This window comes from Nelusetta ayraudi, unplaced genomic scaffold (assembly GCF_046127955.1).
Source record: "Nelusetta ayraudi isolate G7.1 ecotype Tasmania unplaced genomic scaffold, CSIRO-AGI_Nayr_v1 ptg000042l, whole genome shotgun sequence".
Taxonomy (NCBI): domain Eukaryota; kingdom Metazoa; phylum Chordata; class Actinopteri; order Tetraodontiformes; family Monacanthidae; genus Nelusetta; species Nelusetta ayraudi.
Window position 1 is genome coordinate 9,650,407 of NW_027466092.1, and position 18,833 is coordinate 9,669,239.

Genomic DNA, 18,833 nt, shown 5'->3' on the forward strand with positions numbered 1-18,833 from the left:
TTCATATTTTGGGCCGTTGCTTCATCGACGTTTAGAGAAAACATGCATTCTTTGAGCTTATCACTCAGACGATTCTTGAACTCTTTTGCTATGCCATGTGTGTTCATGTAACTGGCATGCTGATTTGAAACTGACATTTTTGACAGAGCATTTTTATCACCGGTTACTATTTTGCACAAATCTGTGAACGGTTGTGCGATTGTAAATGATAGGTCAAGTTCCGCAATGAACAAGCTTTTATACAGTATAAAAGCACTCTTGTTTGCTTATGGATGATTTAATTTAGATGACCCCACTGAAAACGGGCACAACAAGGCACCCTGCACAAGTCGTGTGCAAGTCACATGTTCAGGCTCATCGGTTTATGCCACAAATGACTAAGGAGCAAACAATTCTGAACAAAAACTTTATTTACTCACTTAAAAAAATTCAATATGGGTGACACCAGCCTTTGTACAGCAGTGTCGCACAAACTGAGAAGAAAAAGAAAACAGCAACATTTCTCAGATAACTGATGTAGGCGAGGAAAACAAATACGTCGACACAAAAAATGCCATTAACACAGCAGCAAACAATATTTAAAAAAAATGTAAAGAAACAACCCCAAGTACATTCAAGTAACACATTTTACCTGCGTCCCAATTCCGCCCGCCTAATGTATTGTAGTTTTATCAGGCACAAGGTGCTTTCAAATCATCCTGTTGTGTTAAAACATTGTTGTGTTCCTTATGTTGCCTGTCCTCTACCTCCAGTGGCATTAAAGGTTCTGACTGAAGCTGGATAAATGACGACCTTCAACTTCAAGACGTACGTTTGAACTGCCGATGTATCTTTTAGTCCATTCTTAAAGGTTTGTTAAAATTACATGAATAGCCTTGCTACGTTTCTCTACGGTGTTTGAAAAAAAAAAACGTTTGTAACTTGACAGTAAATATGCAAATGTAGCCAGAAGACAGAAGATCCTAGCTCAAATCTTGGAAACGCACTGTGACACAGTGGGCTTGACACAGAACACGTGGCAATAATGAGACACTAATTGTTCAAACGCTGCCATGTTAACTGTTCCCCAGCATTGCCACTGCAGCAACAAGGACAAACCAACTAGCAGCAGCTTCAGCAGGGAGCTGACAGATGAGAACATGGTGAATGTTGTCAAGCCCTAACCTATTAACTCGGGAGCGTCGTCAAATTAAAAGCCTCAAAACGCAGTGATAACAAATCCTAAATGAATTTTCCTGACGTATCAACTCCAGAGCAGCTTTGCTTCAAACTTCAGAATTGTCAGCAGACACTTTCAAGCCGTTTCCTGCTCGCCACACTTTCACAAGTGGCCGATTTGTAAACTTAGCATTCAAACATGCAGCACAAACAACCTTGCCAAGAGGGAGATTATATGAGGGAAATTTCATTGCATTTATGTTCCCTCTGTAGTATTCCAAATGCATACAATGATGAAGTAGCATTTTCCCCATCGTCAAACCCAAATTTGAAGCCAGGCGAGCTTTCGACCTGCTTAGCAAGAGAGGACCGGGGACACACAAACACAAAAGATGTCAAACGGAGCCAAATGGCCACGTGGGAGGAAAGATGCTTCCTTAAGTGCTCAAAAAGCTGATTTAGTCTCCGTAGTATCCCCTGCCCCTCCCCCTGTAGGAGGAGTTATAATGGGTGTAGCTCAGCGGAGGCCCTGCGTCTCCCTCACACCTCTTCCTGTTTGACGCCCTGTGTGGGTCGTAGCTTCCCCTCCACCTCCCTCCTCCTCCTCCTCCTCTGTAGCTCCTCCTCGCTCCTCCTCGGTGGTTCAGCCTCGCCTGCTTGCCCTGCGTCTCCTCCTCCCAGTCCTCGGTTGTGTTGCAGCCGACGGACGTCGGCGCTGCCACAGTGGGCGGGTAACCCATCAGGCTGGGCTCCGGGCCCCCCAGCGAGGGGTACGTGCTGGCGGGATGAAGCAGCTGCTGGTGGCCCTGGTAGCCATGGGAGATGCTGCTGTCGATGGCGATGGCCGCCTTGGAGAGGAGCTCGTGGTGTAAGGGAGAGCCAGGTGTGCTGCTACTGCTGCTGCTGCACTTTACGGTCGTCATGGCGACGACAACGTCCTTCATGACAGAGTTTGACACGAGCTGAAAGAAAAAGGGAGAAAATAAATCGATTCAATGAAACTACTGTTGCGTGACCTTTGTGATGTCACAAAGGGCAATGTGTTCCAAGAACTGTGTTTCTGGCATTCTAATATCATTGTTCACTGACTCATAGTTCACTAAAGACTCCAAAAAGAACAAAAACAGACATATACTGAAACAGACAATATTTGTACCAATATTTGTTAAAAATAGATTTAAATACATACATTTGTTATTATGCAAATAATGAATTAATTAAAACACTTTTTATGGACAAAACAATAATTATTTCACCATCTGTCAAGAAAATACATTCATGATGAACTGCAACACTTTCAGTCCTCGACACCTGACAAAAAGGTCAATGTTTTGGAAAGGGAGCGCGACAAATTAGGCCAAGACATTTTCTGATGAATCTGTGCTCATCCACTCCTGGTAGTCGGTGATCCTTGAATAGATCCAAGGCTCAATAAATAGAAAATGGCTTCCACGTCAGCTCTGAATTATTTCTTTCTCATAAAGATCTGAATGTCTCTCTTTAACTGCTTCCATTAATTATTTTTTCCGATGGAAACTCCCACAACCACTTCTTAAATCCACATGTTAATTGCATTTAACCCACTACTACAGCAATTACATCTGCGTGTGTGTTGCATACCATGGCTTTGCTGTTGAGTGTTGGGTCTACCAGCAAGACGGATCTACTTGCACTCTCTATGGGATCCTTCTTCACAGCTGAAATGGGAGGGAAATTTAAAAAAAAAATTTACAAACTGTGTTTTTACTCCACCTGCTGGTAAAAAACAAAACAAAACATAAAATCAAGCCATATTATAACAGTAAAAAAAAGGGATTTGTTGGTCAACAATAGACAAGGTGAAAAATCTTCGTACCAAAACTGGGAAGGACCACTGCTCTGCTGTTAGTGTTAACCAAGCTGGCAGCCATAGCGCTCTGCACTGAGTCTGCGGGTCCACAGGCGTGCTGGCTCTTCTCCAGCGCCTCCAGGTTCACCTGTGGCTCCTCGTGCGCTCTAGCCGGCGAAGGCTGGTAACCCAGCGTGGTGTGGGGGTACGTGGGCACACCTGTGGGATACAGCGGGAGCCCTTGGCCTTGACTGGGGTGGTAACCCTGAGGAATCTGCTGGGGGACTGGGTAATGCGGAGTGGGGCTGGGATAACCAACTGGGAAGCTTGAGCTGCTGGGTGGGGGAATCTGCTGTTGCTGCCAGGGCAGCGAGGGGCAGGGAAGCTGCTGCTGCTGCTGCTGCTGCTGCGAGGGCTCAGTGATGGGGTACCTGGTCGAGTGGAACGCCTCGCAGTGCTGGGGGGCTATCGGGGCTTGCTCAAAATGAGCGGGAAGAGAAGGCGGAGGGTACTGTGGGTGGGGGTAGGCCTCCTGGTGCTGGACGTGGTGGCCGGTGGAGGAGTACTGGGGGGTGGGGGTGGGGGAAGGGGAAGGGGAGCGGGACGGCCCCCGCGGGTGCATGGTGTGAGTCTGCTGCAGAGGGAGGAGGTAAATGTATGGGGGGTACATGGGCATGGAGTAGGCCTGGGGGGTGGGGGGGGGGGTTGGCAGGAATGTAGAGGTCAGTTTCCTCAAGCAACAAAACAACTTGAAGACACACAGGATACTACTGACACTTTATGAAACCTTTACCGGTAACAGTATTATAAATACTATACTATACAGTATATTTTTTTCAGTTTTTATCATTTTGGCTTCAGTGCAACATTTTTCTTAGTCTTACCTTAACACCCAAGTTGTAGAAAAATCTTAAGACATTTTTATCTGCGGAGGAAGAGAAACATAATAAATGGTTACGTCTTGATTGAATCATAATTACATCCAGTATGTTATGTTACACATGCCAAATGTATTTTTCTTTGGAATGTGCCTTTACTTCTCTGTTGCATGGTTAAAGTCAGGGATGCACCGGTACTGATGCCAGTATTGGGTATCGTTACTATTTGAGTGCTCTACTCGTACTCATGAAATACGTGCTGATACCACAACACTAATACCAGTTGTGTATGTATATATATGACAATTTTGTTCATTTTTTTCTATTGCAGTGAACCTAGTGACAGTTGCTCGTGTTCTCTGGGAAAATATGCTGAGGAATGTTGTTCAAATAACAGAACATATGTGGAAACAATTCTGTAATGTCTAATGGCCTTATTAAGTACTTGGTATCGGTGAGTACTGAAATGCGAGTACTCATACCCTACTTGTTCTGTATAAAAGTGGTATCTGTGCACCCGTAGTTGAAGTCCTAAGCAGTAAACACAATCATGGAAAAACTTCCAATAATCTTCTCCTTTTCAAAACACATCTCTCTCACCTTGGGGCAAGTCTTCCCCAAACCTGCAGGAGGAGAACGGTGGAATGGGCGCCACGCTGCCCTTCTCCCCCTGGGGGAAGCCAGGGTACAGGGGGTCCTGATAGAGCTGGGACAGCTGCTGCAGAGGAACAACCCCTGCGATGGGCTGAGGGTAAGGAGAAGGAAGAGGAGGAGGGGGGTGCGCAGGCAGTACAGGCGGCTGGTGACAGGGTTGAGGTGACTGCAGGGGGGGGACGGGGGGATGGGGCTGAAGGTTGGCAGGTGGGAGTGCCGTCTCTGGCTGATCCGTCTGTCTGGCGGGAATCTGGGAGTGGAGAGGCAGCTGAGCGGAGGAGGCGGAGGGATGAGAATAGACAACAGAGGGTTGGAGCTGCTGAGCAGCAGTGGAGGACACTGTGGACTGAGCCATGTGGTGGTGGTGGTGGTGGTAGGAGGCATCTGGAGGAGGGTTACTGTGGGGCTGAGACAGGCTCTGGGGCTGCGGGAGGGAGACGGGGGCCTGACCTGAGCGGGCACACTGACGGCTCTGGGTCTCGGGCAGAGAGGCGGCTTCAGCCTGCGGCGAAGACTGATGCTGTGCGTGCGAAGGATGAGAGGGCTGGGGGAAAGTCTTGGTCTCAGGCTGCATCTGCAGCACTGTGCTTTGATTTGGAGCAGCGGAAGAATGGGGGTCTTCCCTGGTGACCGCAGCCTGGGTCTGGCTCGGTGGGAGAGACACCGGGGGATCAGTCTTGGACTGGATCCGGGGGGTCTGGGATGCGGCCGGGGTGGCGCCAACAGCTGTGAGGGAAAGAGAGAGCAAACATGAACAATCTTCCCAGCAGCATCCATCTTGCTAGTGGTGGGGCCACTAGAATGAGCTAAGTGGAAACAACAAGCACTCTCAAACTACACAACAAGAGTCAAAAGGTGAAGGCCCAAGGCAACTAGACAAAAAAGTGAAAAATGCACAGCAATACTAAAGGGTCGGTCATTAGCCGCGTTTCCATTACCCCTAGAATTGTGCAAAATCTAAATATCGCAATAAAAAAAACTGGTAAAACTGGAAGTGATCAAAGAAAAAAATCTAACAACCATTCTTGACAGTAAACAAACGTAAACTAACAATCGCAAACGTAATTCTCGTAAATCTCACGGGACGAGATTTTACGAGAATTACGGTTTATGCGCTTCACACCATTCAACGGAAACACCCGCAAATCACAATTGTACTTTGTCGAAATTTTACAAATATCGCTTTTATTTTGAGAAAAACTGTAATGGAAATGCAGCTACTGAAACTGTGTTTTTACTCCCCCTGCAGGGAAAAAGAGCACATTACAACAGTCAGAAAAAAGGATTGGTTGACCAATGACGCACAAGGTAAAAAGAAAAATGCTCTGTGTGCACCATTGATAATTTAATTATTGAATTGTTGAATGAAATTTTCGATGATGCACGCTTGAGTTGTTGCTGGCAGTTTTTCCACATATTTGACCACTATCTGCAACGCCACAACAAAACCAAGGTGTTGCAGGTACAAAAAAGTTTTACTTTATTTTATGTTAAATGCACTTACTGGGAGTTTGCGTTGAGACTGAAGAAGCACTGTGGACCCGAGCGGCATGATGGACCGAAGAGACTGAAGAGGAGAAGCTCAGGGCTGAAGAGGGGAGGGGTTGGGGCAATGAGGAGGGGAGGGGCCGGGGGGCCAGGAAGTGCATCTCAACAGGTGCTACAGAGCTACTTGGGATGGAGTTGGGAGGGAGGAAGCCCTGCGCACTGACGGGGGCAACGGGAGCGATGAAAGTCGGGGGCGGCAGCGCGACCGATTTCGCCAGAAGCGCGGAAATGGAAGAGGAAGAGGAAGAAGGTGGAGGGGAGGAGGAAGACAGGGCGCCGGAGGTGGGGGGAGACGAGGCGACGGGGAGGACGGGCGTGAGGAAGGAGACGGGGGACGGGCCGCTCAGAGGAACGGCGCCCCCTGCCGCCGCCGCCAAGGGTTTGGCAGTGGCGGCGGTGGCCGCAGCGGGAGGGGAAGTGGGCCGGACGGCGGCCAAGGCGTGGGAGGGTTTGATTGTCGAAGCGACGGCCACGGCCACGGCCGGGCTGGACACTGCAGGGGCTCCGTTTAGCTGAGCGTCACTGGAGTCGCCCTCGGGGGCCGGAGCAGCGGGAGGTTTTTCAGTGACGAGGGTGGAAGCAGTGGAGATGGTTGGGGGAGGGGCAGGGGGAGCGGCAGGGGAGGAAGGTCTGGGTTGCCTGCCGTCAGAGGGAGCCGCTGCCTGGATGTCCTCCACTGGGCTCTTCTATTGAATGACAAAGGAATTCTCACTTTAATCCTCCTAATTCATATAATGAAAAATGTCTCACATGACTGGACTTGTACAACATTGGGTTTCTAAATTACCAGGAAAATTGGATATGTTAATACACCGATCCACTGTCACAGAAGAATGAATTACTCATTATGTTAACAGCCAACACTGCTGTTCCAGTCAACAGTCACCCAATGTTGTTTAAAGGCAACAACTATTCTGACACTGCAAATTGATCTCTACAAAGAATTTGTTTGATTGAAAACTAAACATCTCAGCAGAGTCCGACTGCAAGCAATCGCACCGTCTTGGTTCTCTGAGCTTTCTTCTTGTCCATGGCTTTCTTTCTCCCTCCGTCCGCCATCGTGGGGGTCTAAAGAATGAAGAAGAGTCACGATGTTGGCGTCAATTACTTACAACAATGTTTATGAAAGGATTTCATGGCCTCATCATCTGTGAGATTTATAGCAGATGATGCCTTGAACTGCTTCTTTTGCTGTTGTTCTCACTTTGGTCCGAATGTAAGAAAATCATCACCAACTGGGGTTCTCACACCTTAAAAGCACACCTTCTGTGGGTCCCCAGTGTGGCTGTGTTCTGTAACTTACCCCAAGGGCTGGAAAACTGTGCTCATCTCTTCGCTGGATCTCCACCAGAGCGATGCTCCTCTCCTCCTTCTCTTTGGCCGAGCGTTGCTCCTCAGTCAAACCAAAGGAAGAGTCCACTGTGCTAATAGACCTCCTACATATTGAAGCCGGACGATAGAAAAGAAAATGTGGTTGTACGCATTATTCAGTTTAATAGACTTGAGGAAATCACACAGTGCTGTGGAAAGAAGTGGGAACATCATGACGTCTACAGCACAAAGTGACATCATAGCGCCCCCTGTGTGTGCTGTTCTGCTGCTCCATCATGTCAATGTAAACTCGCTGCCTGTCTCAACGATGGCAGCCCGTTGCTGCTAATAACACAGTGTCAATTTAAAAACAGCTGGGAAGAGAAACTGTTCAATGCAAATGATGTCATGATAACATGGTGGCTCATTCTAATTGCTTCATCACTTGACTATTAACACAGAACAGCCAGGATTGTGAGGATATACTTGTGTGTTCTGTTGAGGTGCTCGTTATGCAGCGGCTGCTGGGAACGTGGTGTTGTGCACGAGCGATGTGAAACTAGGGCACCTAGTGGTGAAATAATATAACATGTAGCCCTTGCAACAGAAAGCACGAATAATCTAAATGGTTTCTACATCACAGAAAAGAAACCAACAACACACTTAAGGCACAAACCTGGTTTTCCCTCCTCCCTGCTCATCTGCAGTGGTGTGCGGTGGCCACGACTGCTGCTTCATCACACGGCCATTGGAGCCGAGCGCTGTGGCCTGTGAGACCGAGGAGGATGCCGGGATGTGCTTCCCCCTGCCTCTGCCCCGGCCCCTGTCCTCCCAGTCTGAGAGGGGGACAAGGAAACTCAAATGACTTCAAGATCTTTTTAAATGCAATCTTTCCGTCTGTGTGTTTGTGAGCGCATGCAAAACCACCTCCGTGTCCATTGCTGATTCTCTTCTCACGGCCGGCCACAGTGCTCCAGCTTTTGGGCTCATTGGTGGGAGGCCGGAGAGACCACAGAGGAACCTCGCTGAAAAAAGAATAATTAAAAATTGAACACAAGGAGTACTGTGCACTGCGCATCTCAGTGTACTTTCTACATCCAGCGTGATACTGTGACCTACTTTTGGCCAAACTCCTCACTGTAAACCGTCACTAGGCCGTTGTCAGTGGACAGCTGCTTTATGGTCGCAGTGTAGGCCCGCCCACTTCCATCTTGACAAACCTTCAGGTGATGAGAGCACACAAACACAATGAACAACGCATTTCTGGGCAGAGACTTTTATGTCATTACCTTCCAAACCACACGGACCTTGCAGCGGTCTCCCACAGAGAACTGCATCCCAGCAGCAATGTGATAGTCCATCTTCTGTTGCGCTATAAAATCACAACAGAATAAAGATATATACGTGCACATACCTACATATACATACACTGACTCATTTTTTATTTTTTAAATTCAAATTCAGGAAATTCTTGTAAAACACATGGGGCAAACGTCATGACACTCGCTGAATGAAGAGCTTGTTAGCTCGTTAGCTCCAGCTAAATCAAGCTAACAAGCTTCCTGCCGGGTGTGAAGAGGGTTGTGACTTCACACAAGTCCATTTGGTGCGTTTGGCTTCATGAATAATTTCTGACAGAATGTGCAAAACATTGGTCAGAGATGATGTCAATAGATTAGATGAACTATTTTTGTATTATTATTTAACACCTTTGAAAGGCAGGCATTAACTTTGCACAAAACACTGGCCACACACGGCTGAGCAGGTGGCCAACACCAGCGATGTGATTGAAAGACACTTGTCATGAGCCTTACACTTCACAAAGACCTAATTTCACTCGGCCAGTCTCTACCACTTCTGCCCATGTTGGCAATCGCGCATGAAATCTTAGTCGATGACCGGCACGACGACATGCAATCTATTAGCATTTGCATGCAGTCTAGCGGCCCTTAATTGGGATCTTAGTAAATCGGCCTCTTTTGATTTGGAACATTTGCGGCCCTCCAGTTATCCATTGATAAATCCTCAGCTTCTAGGATGTTTCAGTCTAACAGAAGTTGTGCAGTGATTCCTCAGTTGGCCTCACCTCTCTTGGTTTTGTGCCAGATGTCATAGTCGATGTTTCTGAACAGAGTCGGGTTGAGTGAACGCCTCACCCTCTCAGGCAGCTGCGTCCCACGCCGCCCACGGCCCTGACAAACAAACCCATGACGTGAGAAATGTGAATGGTAGTATATACGACAGACAAGTCGGTGCAAATGTACTAGAGTAAAATGTATTCCTCTGATGTGCAGTGGTGGGTTACATTACCTTGTTGGGTTTTGGAGCCGCAGGCGCTTCATTTTCAACCCTGCAACATAGCACACATGCAAACACACCTTTTGAGTTTGGGATTTTTATTACCGACTGAAAATACTGTAATAAAACAATATAGATAAATAACATCTATTTTAAATGCCATATAGTGTGATAAAAAAGAAAGTGTTTCCCACACACCAGCAAACAACCTGTGGAACAAGGGGGAGGGAAGGGAGGTGAGCAGTGGGAGGTGGGAGTATTGCTATAAATTGGCAACTTGCTGCAACCTAGTGGACAAATTGGAAATCACAATAATATGCAATAAAAAGCATTTTATCATTCAGTAATTACGGTCGTTTTTTGTTTGTTTTTTGTCAGTTTACCACCATTATTAGTAGTCGCCTACTTTTGCTTTCTGGAAAAGTATTGCAATGCCCAATCAGAGGTGACCTCTTCTGAATTTGCTGACCATCGTGTGTCAAAGGCGATGTTTGGTAGGCTGCACACACAATGCACAGAGTGGAACAGCAAAGCAATCTGCAGTCTGCCTCTGTGCATGTGTGAATGTATGTGTCTGTGCCTGTGCTGTGTGTGTGTGTGTGTGTGTGTGTGTGTGTGTGTGTGTGTGTGTGTGTGTGTGTGTGTGTATGTGTGCAAGAGAGGAAGACAGAATGGGAGGGAGATTCATTAAAGGCAGCCATATTTGAAATCGTGTCGAGGGTGAAATCAGTTTTTGGAGGTCAAAGTTCACTTGGTTGTTTAATCTAAAGAGTTAAAAAAGAAATTGGATTAAAAAAAAAAAAAAAAAAAACAGCTTTTAGGCAAATGTTCACATCTTGAGCTCTCATGAAAACAAATGAGCTTTTGTCTTTAGAAAACTCTCTAAAAATTGAAGAGCCAAGCGGCTTTCCCACCAGAGGGTCTCTCCAGCATCAGTGTCGGACTCGTCACTGCTGCCACACAGAGGCAGGTTGTCGTCACTCAGGGCATCATTCCTGGCAGCACGTTGACACTGAGCCAGGACGCTCTGGTCAACTTTAAACACACCATCGTACAGCAGCTCGTACAGGATGGCTGCAGGGCACAAAAAAAGACATTTTAGGTCAAAATGTTAAGAGTCAGAGTAGTAAAAGTAATGCCAGTAAAGTCACAGAAATTGGCTCTTCAACCTAACTGTTGTGTTTTTATAAGGAAAAAGGGCATTCCATTCCATAATGTTTTTTAAAATGATTAATCGTTCAAAAACAAACACTGCTCCCACAACAGACAGCCGGGTTCGTACAAGAACAGAAAATGTATCTTTGTTGAACAAACAAACATGGTGAAGTGAAAAACACTCACACTGGCAAAGGGCAGCATTCTTAAGGTGACTGATGGGATAAACAGAGTCGTAGTGATTTCCATTCAGAAAACACAACAGCACCTGATGGACAACAAAGGAAAGTCAAAGACATTTTCAAAAATTACATTAGATGGGGCTTTTTACATGACGAACAGTTAAAAAATGGAAATAATAGACACAACTCTGATTTTAAGTGCAGTGGGTTCAAGTTCATTCAAGGAATGCATGGAACTTGTAAGAAATTAATTGATTCCAATATTTTAAAGCTGGGCTGCACAATTATGGCCAATAATAAAACCCACATTTCTTTGTCGGAAAACTGAAGTTTTGAATTAATTTCATCTTTTGTTAAAACTATGAAACCAAGGCACTCTGCATTGTTTCTTACGTCAAAGGCAAAATGTTACCATCACAAATTGCATTTAGCTATTTCTTGCTCTCTTGTGCAGGTCATAGTAAAATAAGAAAGAGTCATACTGCAAAGGGAAAGCTTTACCTTTTCTTTTTTTTTTCTTACAAAATCAAAACGATTGATTGGTTTGTATCGTTCTTTGCTAAGACAAGGGCTTTGTCCTGCCTTGACATGTTTCGCCAGAGCTTCCGCGTTCCTCACAGGTGTCACTTGGTGGCGTGTGCGACTCATCTATCAGCTGATGTTATGGAGGCGTGACCAAGCTGTCAGATTTGACAGGTGTGTCGCGCCTCCCACTGTCCGCTAGCCTCTCCAGGATGCTGCTCCAGGTGTGAGAGAGCATGTAGGCTCCCTTATTCATCATACCCGGTACCCCATCTCCTTATTTCAATCGCCTCCCTGATCCAATGCCACCAAACGACGCTTCTGAGGAAGGCGGAAGCTCTGCTGAAACATGTCAAGGCAGGACAAAGACCTTGTCTGAACAAAAGAAAGACACAAACCTATGAAAACTGCAGACACAATTAACACAAACTAAAATGACCGATTAATCCAATTACAATTCAAGATCCATTTATTGTGCAGCCCTTTCATTAGTCCTACTCTTGTTGTTGAAAGCCGATATTAACATGCTACAGTCGGCAAGCCTAACCCTGTCCGTGAAGTTGTTGCTGGTGATGTTCACTGCTGGTTTGCCCGGTTCCTGGAAGATCAGGAAATCCCTCCTACAAACAAGACAAGACAAACAATTATCAACATGAAAACAAAATATTAGGAAAGAGCAACGACCTATTATTAATAATAAATTAATTATATGTTGTGCAAAATGTGACAATCATGCTTGATCTGAACTTTTTCACATTATTGACATTTTTGCATTAATGTGTGTCTTACTTGTACATGACGGCCAGTGCGTTGATCTCGACTTCTCCCACCCATTGCTGAAAAATAGAAAACGTCACTGAAATCTCTCTCTCTCTCCTCGTCTCTCATTACGTGTAGACATCTATATTGATATCCACTATTGACATCAATAAACAGAATTATCTAAACAAATGTGCAGGCAGTGCTCAGTGCTGTACCTGAGGGTCCTGAAGCTTATGCAGGTAGTCTTCAAAGTCACCTTCAATAAACTTCAGTTAAAAAAAAAGACAAAAAAAAAAAAACAGGAGAAAAAAACATCAGCGGTTGTTATAGATTGCAACTTTAAGCACATTCACATGAATTGAGATTTAAGGGAGAAGTGCTGCCAAGTGATCATTGTACCACCTGCGGCAGTGACACGTACCGCCTCATAGGTCTTCCTGTTATTCCTCAGGAACTCCACACACCGAGCTCGAACTTTAGTATGAAGGCTTTGGCAATGCAGCACCTAATGGGCGGCCAAAGATCAAGAGAAATAAGAAACACATAAAAACAAGTTAATGCCAGATGGCCTCAGGGCAAATAAAATATATGAAATTAAATTCTTTCAGTAGACATTTTAAAACTTGGGAGTAAGTCAACGCAGGCCACACAATTCTTTAAGAAGGTCATTCACCATAGAAATAACAAACACAAGTGTCCACTTCATCCAACTCAACGACACTGCCCTTCAGAGCGGCATAGATGCTGCTGTGAAGGCCTCATATAGACCAAGGACAACACCAAAACAACAAAGTATGGTGTTGGCATCATTATGCTAAGGAGGTGCTTCTCTTCGGCAGGGACAGAGAGGCTGGTCAGAGTTGGAGCATAATGCAAGGCAGACTTGGAGGAAAACCTCTTAGGTCCCGTCCACACGGGAACATTTTTTGGTGGAAACGGTAAAGTATTTAACCGTTACAGCGTTTCGTCCACACGGCAACGGCGTTTTGGGTCCGCGAAACGGTATTTTTTGAAAACGGGTCCCAGAGTCCCTATAGGACTTGAGACTGAGGAGCTGGTTGACCTTCCAGCAGGACAACGACCCTCAACATACAGCCAGGACCACAATGTTTAGACCAAAGCATATTCACGTGTTAGAATTGACCAGTTAACGTCCAGACTTTAATCCGCTTGACAATATTTAGCAATGCTTGAAAACTGCCGTTCTCAGATGCAAATGCAAAGAGGCAGATGCAGGAAGATGAATGGGCAAAATTTTCAGTGTCCAGATGAGCGAAGCTGGTAGAGACGGCTCCCAAAAGAATTGCAGTTGCAAATGCAGCAAATGGCAGCTCAACAAAGTATTGAATCAGGGGGCTGACTGCTTTTGCGAGTCACTCTTCTCACTGTTTTTATTCGTTAAAAAAGAAAAAAAAAATAGAACCATGTATCATTTCCCATCCACTTAAACCTATTTTTAAAAAACAAAACAAAAAAAACAACAACAACAAAAAAAAAACACTTTTACATTTGCATTGTAATGTGACAAAATGTGGAAACGTTCAATGGGATTGAACACTTTTGCAAACCACCACAGAATGTGAGGAGTAACTATAGGAGAATAGGGGCGAAAGAAGCAAGTGCCAACAAAGTAACAAAGTCTAACTGAAAATTAAAAAAAATAATAATAATCTTGAGGAAATGTTAATTCAATCAGACCATTACAGTCCAGAATCACAGTTCAACATTACAGTCAAAGCGCTGATAATGTAATTTCTCACTGCAAACTCACACAGAATATCTAATCTATTACACAAGAAAACAAACTGCATTGCAGAAGAGGTGAAAACAAATCTGTCAGACTGACAAACAATCCTACTATTTCAAAAGCTAGTATAAAACTTTTACATGCAGCCAATAAGTTGATGATTTCAAAACGCTCGGAGAAAACCCTTTACAATTCAGCTAAAAGTTTTTAAGCGTTCATGTGAAAACTTAAATTTAGTGAGAATAAACTCAGCTAATTATTGAACACTTGCTAGCGTGCATCAGCATTGCGCACGGACATAGCCTGCCGGAGTTCAGTCGAGCAGCATTTCAAACTTGTGGCAGTAGCATTGTAAGTCAACAAACCCTGTTACCTGTTCGGCGACAGCACGAAATAAGCACGAGCCGTCCTTAGCAATCTTCTTCCGATGAAAACCGAGTGACTTGAGGTAGTCGTCCATCATTTTCTCTGCGCCTCGCTCCTCATGACTCTGACTGCTGCCGCCGTCCATGCTAGCGGAGGGAGGCTAGCCGCTAGCGCTAGCCAGCAAATGGCGAACGCTATAACAACTTCACGTTTTGACAGGTAGCGGTGAAATCTTTCAGACGCCACCGGCACAAAGTGACACTATCACTCCCCAAACGGATTGAAAAACCACATCTAGGATCTAACCAGGGTCGAAGTCCACAACTGTTGTCCCAGTTTCGTTTCCCAAGAAACAGCGTTTATCCAACAAGAGGTCTGCGGACTGTTAGAAAGTGAAAGTAACTGCAGTTAACTTTAGCTCGCAGTTAGCAGGCACTAGGGTAACAAGGCGCAACACGCCCCCTTCTTCGTCTGCGCTGTTAATTACAAGTAATGTGTTGCAGCACTTCCGGTTTTTCTGCGTAGGTTAATCATGATCAAATGAAATGTAATGACGCATGTATATTTTTTCAACAAAAAAAGCTAGTTCGATTGTAACTAGCATTGACTAATAAAAAAAAACCTTTAAGCAAACAAAAACTTCGAAAGGTGTCGTTCATGCGAAACATCCATCTTCTGTCATGAAAGACCCTCCCTTGCCTGCTGTCAAAATAAAAGCATATTCAAATACTTTCGTTAGCCAGGAAAACATGACGGATGTACACAGAGATTAACCAACTGCTAGAGTTTTTCCACAAATGAGGTTTACATTTGTTTTCAATGCAGGGCGTGATTGAAAATCCCCGGTCAAGCGTTCATCAGCGTAAACGCCACCGACTCATCGTCAACAATCAAGTCGTAGAAAATTAGAGGTACCGGAAATCGTTGCAGAGAATTCTGAAAACGAATGTTTATTTATTTTTGTCCTTTATTTTGATTTGTTTAAATCCAACATATCCAAAGTATACAAATCTCTCATTCTTTATATTCTAAAAGGTTTCAACATGCAAATGTTAAAAAAAAAACAATGTTAAAAATGAAATATGTAATTTTAATGGAATGTTGTGAGATATGAGAATATTAGCAAATATTAGCAAAGAGGGGGAAACACTTGGGAAAATGAAGAAGTCTTAATATGCATGCACAAATTTGTGATTTACTTAACAATTTTAAGGAGAATTTTAAAAGTGGTACATTGATCTTTAATATAAAACTCCTGATCTCCCATTACGATTACTTCCTTTTCCTATCTTTCTGCATACAGCTCAGCAAAGATCTTGGCCTTTCTTTTCCCAGCGCTACATGGTTCCCCCTTTTTATTTCTTTCACCTGAGCAGTTATTGATTTCAGTCATGGACAGTGCTAAGACTCAGAGTAATACTGTGAGCATGTCAGAATCAGATTCAGAATTAGAAAGATGTCCATTGCATCTTTTATTAAATCATGACATTAAGCATGACTCAAGTATCTTTGAATAAATGCCAAAACTGCGTCAGCAGGAGGCACCACAAATCACAAAGTGTTGTGTTTTTGCTGAAATAAAGGGAAAATAGCTGTAATGTATAATGCCAATATTGTTAAGATAGTTTTGCTAGCTTTGTTTGACCATTTTCATTTTACATTTATAATGCTTACATGACCCATAATGGTTTCAATCTATTTCATCACCATTAGAGTAACATTTTGGGTCGTAAAGTCCTAATGTCAAACATATTGTATATTGTCATTGTCCTGCATGACCTGAAATTCTCCACATTCTCTTGATGCGACATGTATGAACTTGCTGTCAACCCTTGACCTTTGACCTCATAGCCAAAAGTAAATATGATGGTTTCCTCAATTTTACACTTAAAAGCCTTGTGTAATTTTAACCTTTTCTTCACCTGCTTTGTTTTATCTTCCCAGTTTAAACCTCTTCCATCTCTGATCTCGTCACCTTCCTCCGCCAGCTCTGGCTCCTCGGTTCTCTTCCATTGTGCACCAGTCCACCGGAAATGAACGGCGACCTCTCAGTGCACGTGCTTTGTTGCCCTCCCCGCGCCTTCACACTTCCAAATGATTGGCCAAGCCTCAAGCCACTCACAGCCAATGGACAGGCCTTCTGCTCACCACCGTGGAGACCTACAACATGCCAGGTAACCGTGGCAACCACAGCGGAGGGGACGGACCCATGGCAATTGACACTCATCCTCCCACTCGTTTGGAGAGTGTGATGTGTGACCTTCATCCCTGATTTCTCTCTAAAAGGCTTCATGCATTCCGATGTCTCTCATTTATTAAACAGACTCTGCATTTGCCATTCTATGGTATGAAGAACGCCGGTTCATGGAAGTGAAAGAAATAAAATCAGCAACACGGAACAGATTTCTTTTGAACTGTTACATAATTTCACTCTGGAATTTAAGTACGCAAACAAGGGGGTGAGTAGCTGTGAATCCGGTGACATTAAACTTTATTATCACTGCAGCAGGTGGCTAAGACCCAGTATAATATGCACTTCCAAAAAAGAAGGCTTGTTTTTTTTTTTTTAATGTTTTAACATCAATGCTTCAACAATCCACAGAAATCAGCAGGCACTATTTAAATTGTAAATAGAAGTACTTTTTTTTTTTTTTAACAGAAGTAAAGATGCATTGTTCCTGACATAAAGCTGCTCTGTGTTGATATGTATAGCTGTACAGTCTCATCATACATCATCATCAGTATCAGTAACATGCAATATGATTTGTCAGTAATATACAAAAGTGAACCCACATGATTATTGGTGGAGGGTGGAGACACAGTGGTTAGTCACGTCCATATCCACCTGCTGTATAACCTGTGCAACAGGTAAGACAACATTAATGGTGGCTGCAAATAAATCTCAATAATTCATTTACTGCTGTTTATGGAATATTTGCATTCTATTCATTAATGTCCTAATTTGAAAAACTGACTTTTTCAGCTTTTTAACATGTTTGTTTGTTTGTTTTTGCATTACTGGCATACCAACTAACACACCAAGTACGAAAAGAACAATTTCTAGATGTGCTGGCTTTTTGTGTGTTATTGAGCTGAAATGAGCCGTTGGGACTTTGCTCAACTTTCTACCTCACAAGTCAAGGCTATTAACATAGTAATCATATACGTGTGTATATTTACATATACATGATTTTTTTTAATGTAGCCCTATCAGGCGTTAATAGGTATTAAAAGTCCAAAAGACTTGTGTTCCATTGACATGAATTAAGGGTAATTCACAGTGCTCATGGCATTTCAAGTTGTTCTTAAGGTACTGAATGGCAAAAAATAAACAAACTACCTAAAGATTGAAAAAGTGAAACTTTAAAATTGTACTGATCATCGCTCTGCAAGGCTTCGCAGTAATCAAATATTGTCTTTTCTTTGTTTGTTTGTAATTTGCCTTCTGATATATAAGACACAAAAACTGATTGAATAAACCTTTATTTTTCATGATGTGCAAATTGCAATCTGGTTTCACAAAGCTATATTTAAAGTGACCCTCTAAATGGGACTCCAAGGAGTATCTCCTTGGTTTATCTCCTTGGTTCACCTAATTTAGACACTGTCAATGAGATTTTAAAGAAGTGATCATAAATATACAACATGACACATTTCAGATCAAGCAATGGTAATAAATGGAAAATAATTCATAAATGAATGAGAAGTGGTTTGAAATCACTCGTTAAATAAGACTTAGCTTGCCAAGGCATATATTGATAAAGAATAATCACACTGTATTTGCTCAGCTTAACAAGAACAGGGCTTTCAGTGCTGTTTTATGAGGTTCTATTTGTTTAAGCTGCCATATTGACATGGACAGTTGTCTTTAATCTGTTGTCACTGTGTTATTACAATAAAGTGGAGTTAGGGTCTTTCAATTGTCCGTTCTCAGTTTGAGGAAAATTAAAAAACATGGCAAACCTTGGACCAAATCAAGGCATACTGCCAAAAGCTGCGGAAATACATGTCCAACTGGAAAATGTTACGTACTGTAAAATGCTTCTAAATTACATATTCATGACAATGTGATTAAAAAGCTTGATTGCTTGCTCGCGAGAAAGCCAGCAAACTATCTTTTAACCTGTAATCAGCAAATGTGAGCCTAAGGTTGACATATTATCACGTAATTGGCAGTTGAAAGAAATCATTGCAGGGCCTCTACACTACATATAACAACCAGGCAATGAACAGAAAAGTTACCAACATGACAAAACATGGGGGCTTTTTCTTATTTTCTTGACCATTTTAGATTTTATTTTCACTTCAGCGTTTTATAATACCTTTAATATGTTAGCAACTGCTATAAATGAAAGAGAAATGAAATAAACCAAAACAGAATATTAAGACATTAAGAAGTGAGAGAGCTGCTTCAGCTGGCTCTG

At 43.6% G+C, this 18,833-nt stretch overlaps 1 protein-coding gene and 1 long non-coding RNA gene across 3 annotated transcripts; one reads left to right on the forward strand and one right to left on the reverse strand.

The window, feature by feature from the left end:
* Positions 1–392: 392 nt before the first annotated feature.
* Positions 393–14,814, reverse strand: otud4 (OTU deubiquitinase 4). 2 transcript variants are annotated; one of them, XM_076034159.1, is made up of 21 exons: positions 14,417–14,814; positions 12,718–12,801; positions 12,512–12,562; positions 12,324–12,370; positions 12,082–12,154; positions 11,017–11,098; positions 10,590–10,749; positions 9,688–9,727; positions 9,464–9,569; positions 8,685–8,749; positions 8,497–8,597; positions 8,305–8,402; positions 8,054–8,213; positions 7,370–7,502; positions 7,066–7,134; positions 6,023–6,749; positions 4,465–5,244; positions 3,871–3,911; positions 3,014–3,671; positions 2,779–2,855; positions 393–2,120 (listed from the first exon to the last, which is right to left on the reverse strand). In XM_076034159.1, exons 1-21 carry the CDS (start codon positions 14,552–14,554, stop codon positions 1,617–1,619), a joined length of 4,194 nt encoding a protein of 1,397 aa, XP_075890274.1. In that variant the 5' UTR covers positions 14,555–14,814; the 3' UTR covers positions 393–1,616. The 2 variants fall into 2 exon arrangements, with proteins under 2 accessions (XP_075890274.1, XP_075890272.1); XM_076034157.1 differs by having other exon boundaries at positions 6,023–6,752.
* A 301-nt stretch (positions 14,815–15,115) lies between these two features.
* Positions 15,116–17,263, forward strand: LOC142893520 (uncharacterized). Its single transcript, XR_012927716.1, has 3 exons — positions 15,116–15,320; positions 15,713–15,830; positions 16,354–17,263. It is a non-coding gene; the product is annotated as an uncharacterized LOC142893520 (long non-coding RNA).
* Positions 17,264–18,833: the final 1,570 nt, after the last annotated feature.

Bases quoted from the DNA above. Each gene is read 5' to 3' on its own strand.
- otud4 (XM_076034157.1), bottom strand. From the start codon at position 14,554: ATGGACGGCGGCAGCAGTCAGAGTCATGAGGAGCGAGGCGCAGAGAAA. The intron at 8,750-9,463 runs GTGAGGCCAACT...GTGATTTTATAG, and splicing joins CTGGCACAAAACCAAGAGAG to CGCAACAGAAGATGGACTAT. The intron at 3,912-4,464 runs GTGAGAGAGATG...CTTCCTCCGCAG, and splicing joins TGGGGAAGACTTGCCCCAAG to ATAAAAATGTCTTAAGATTT.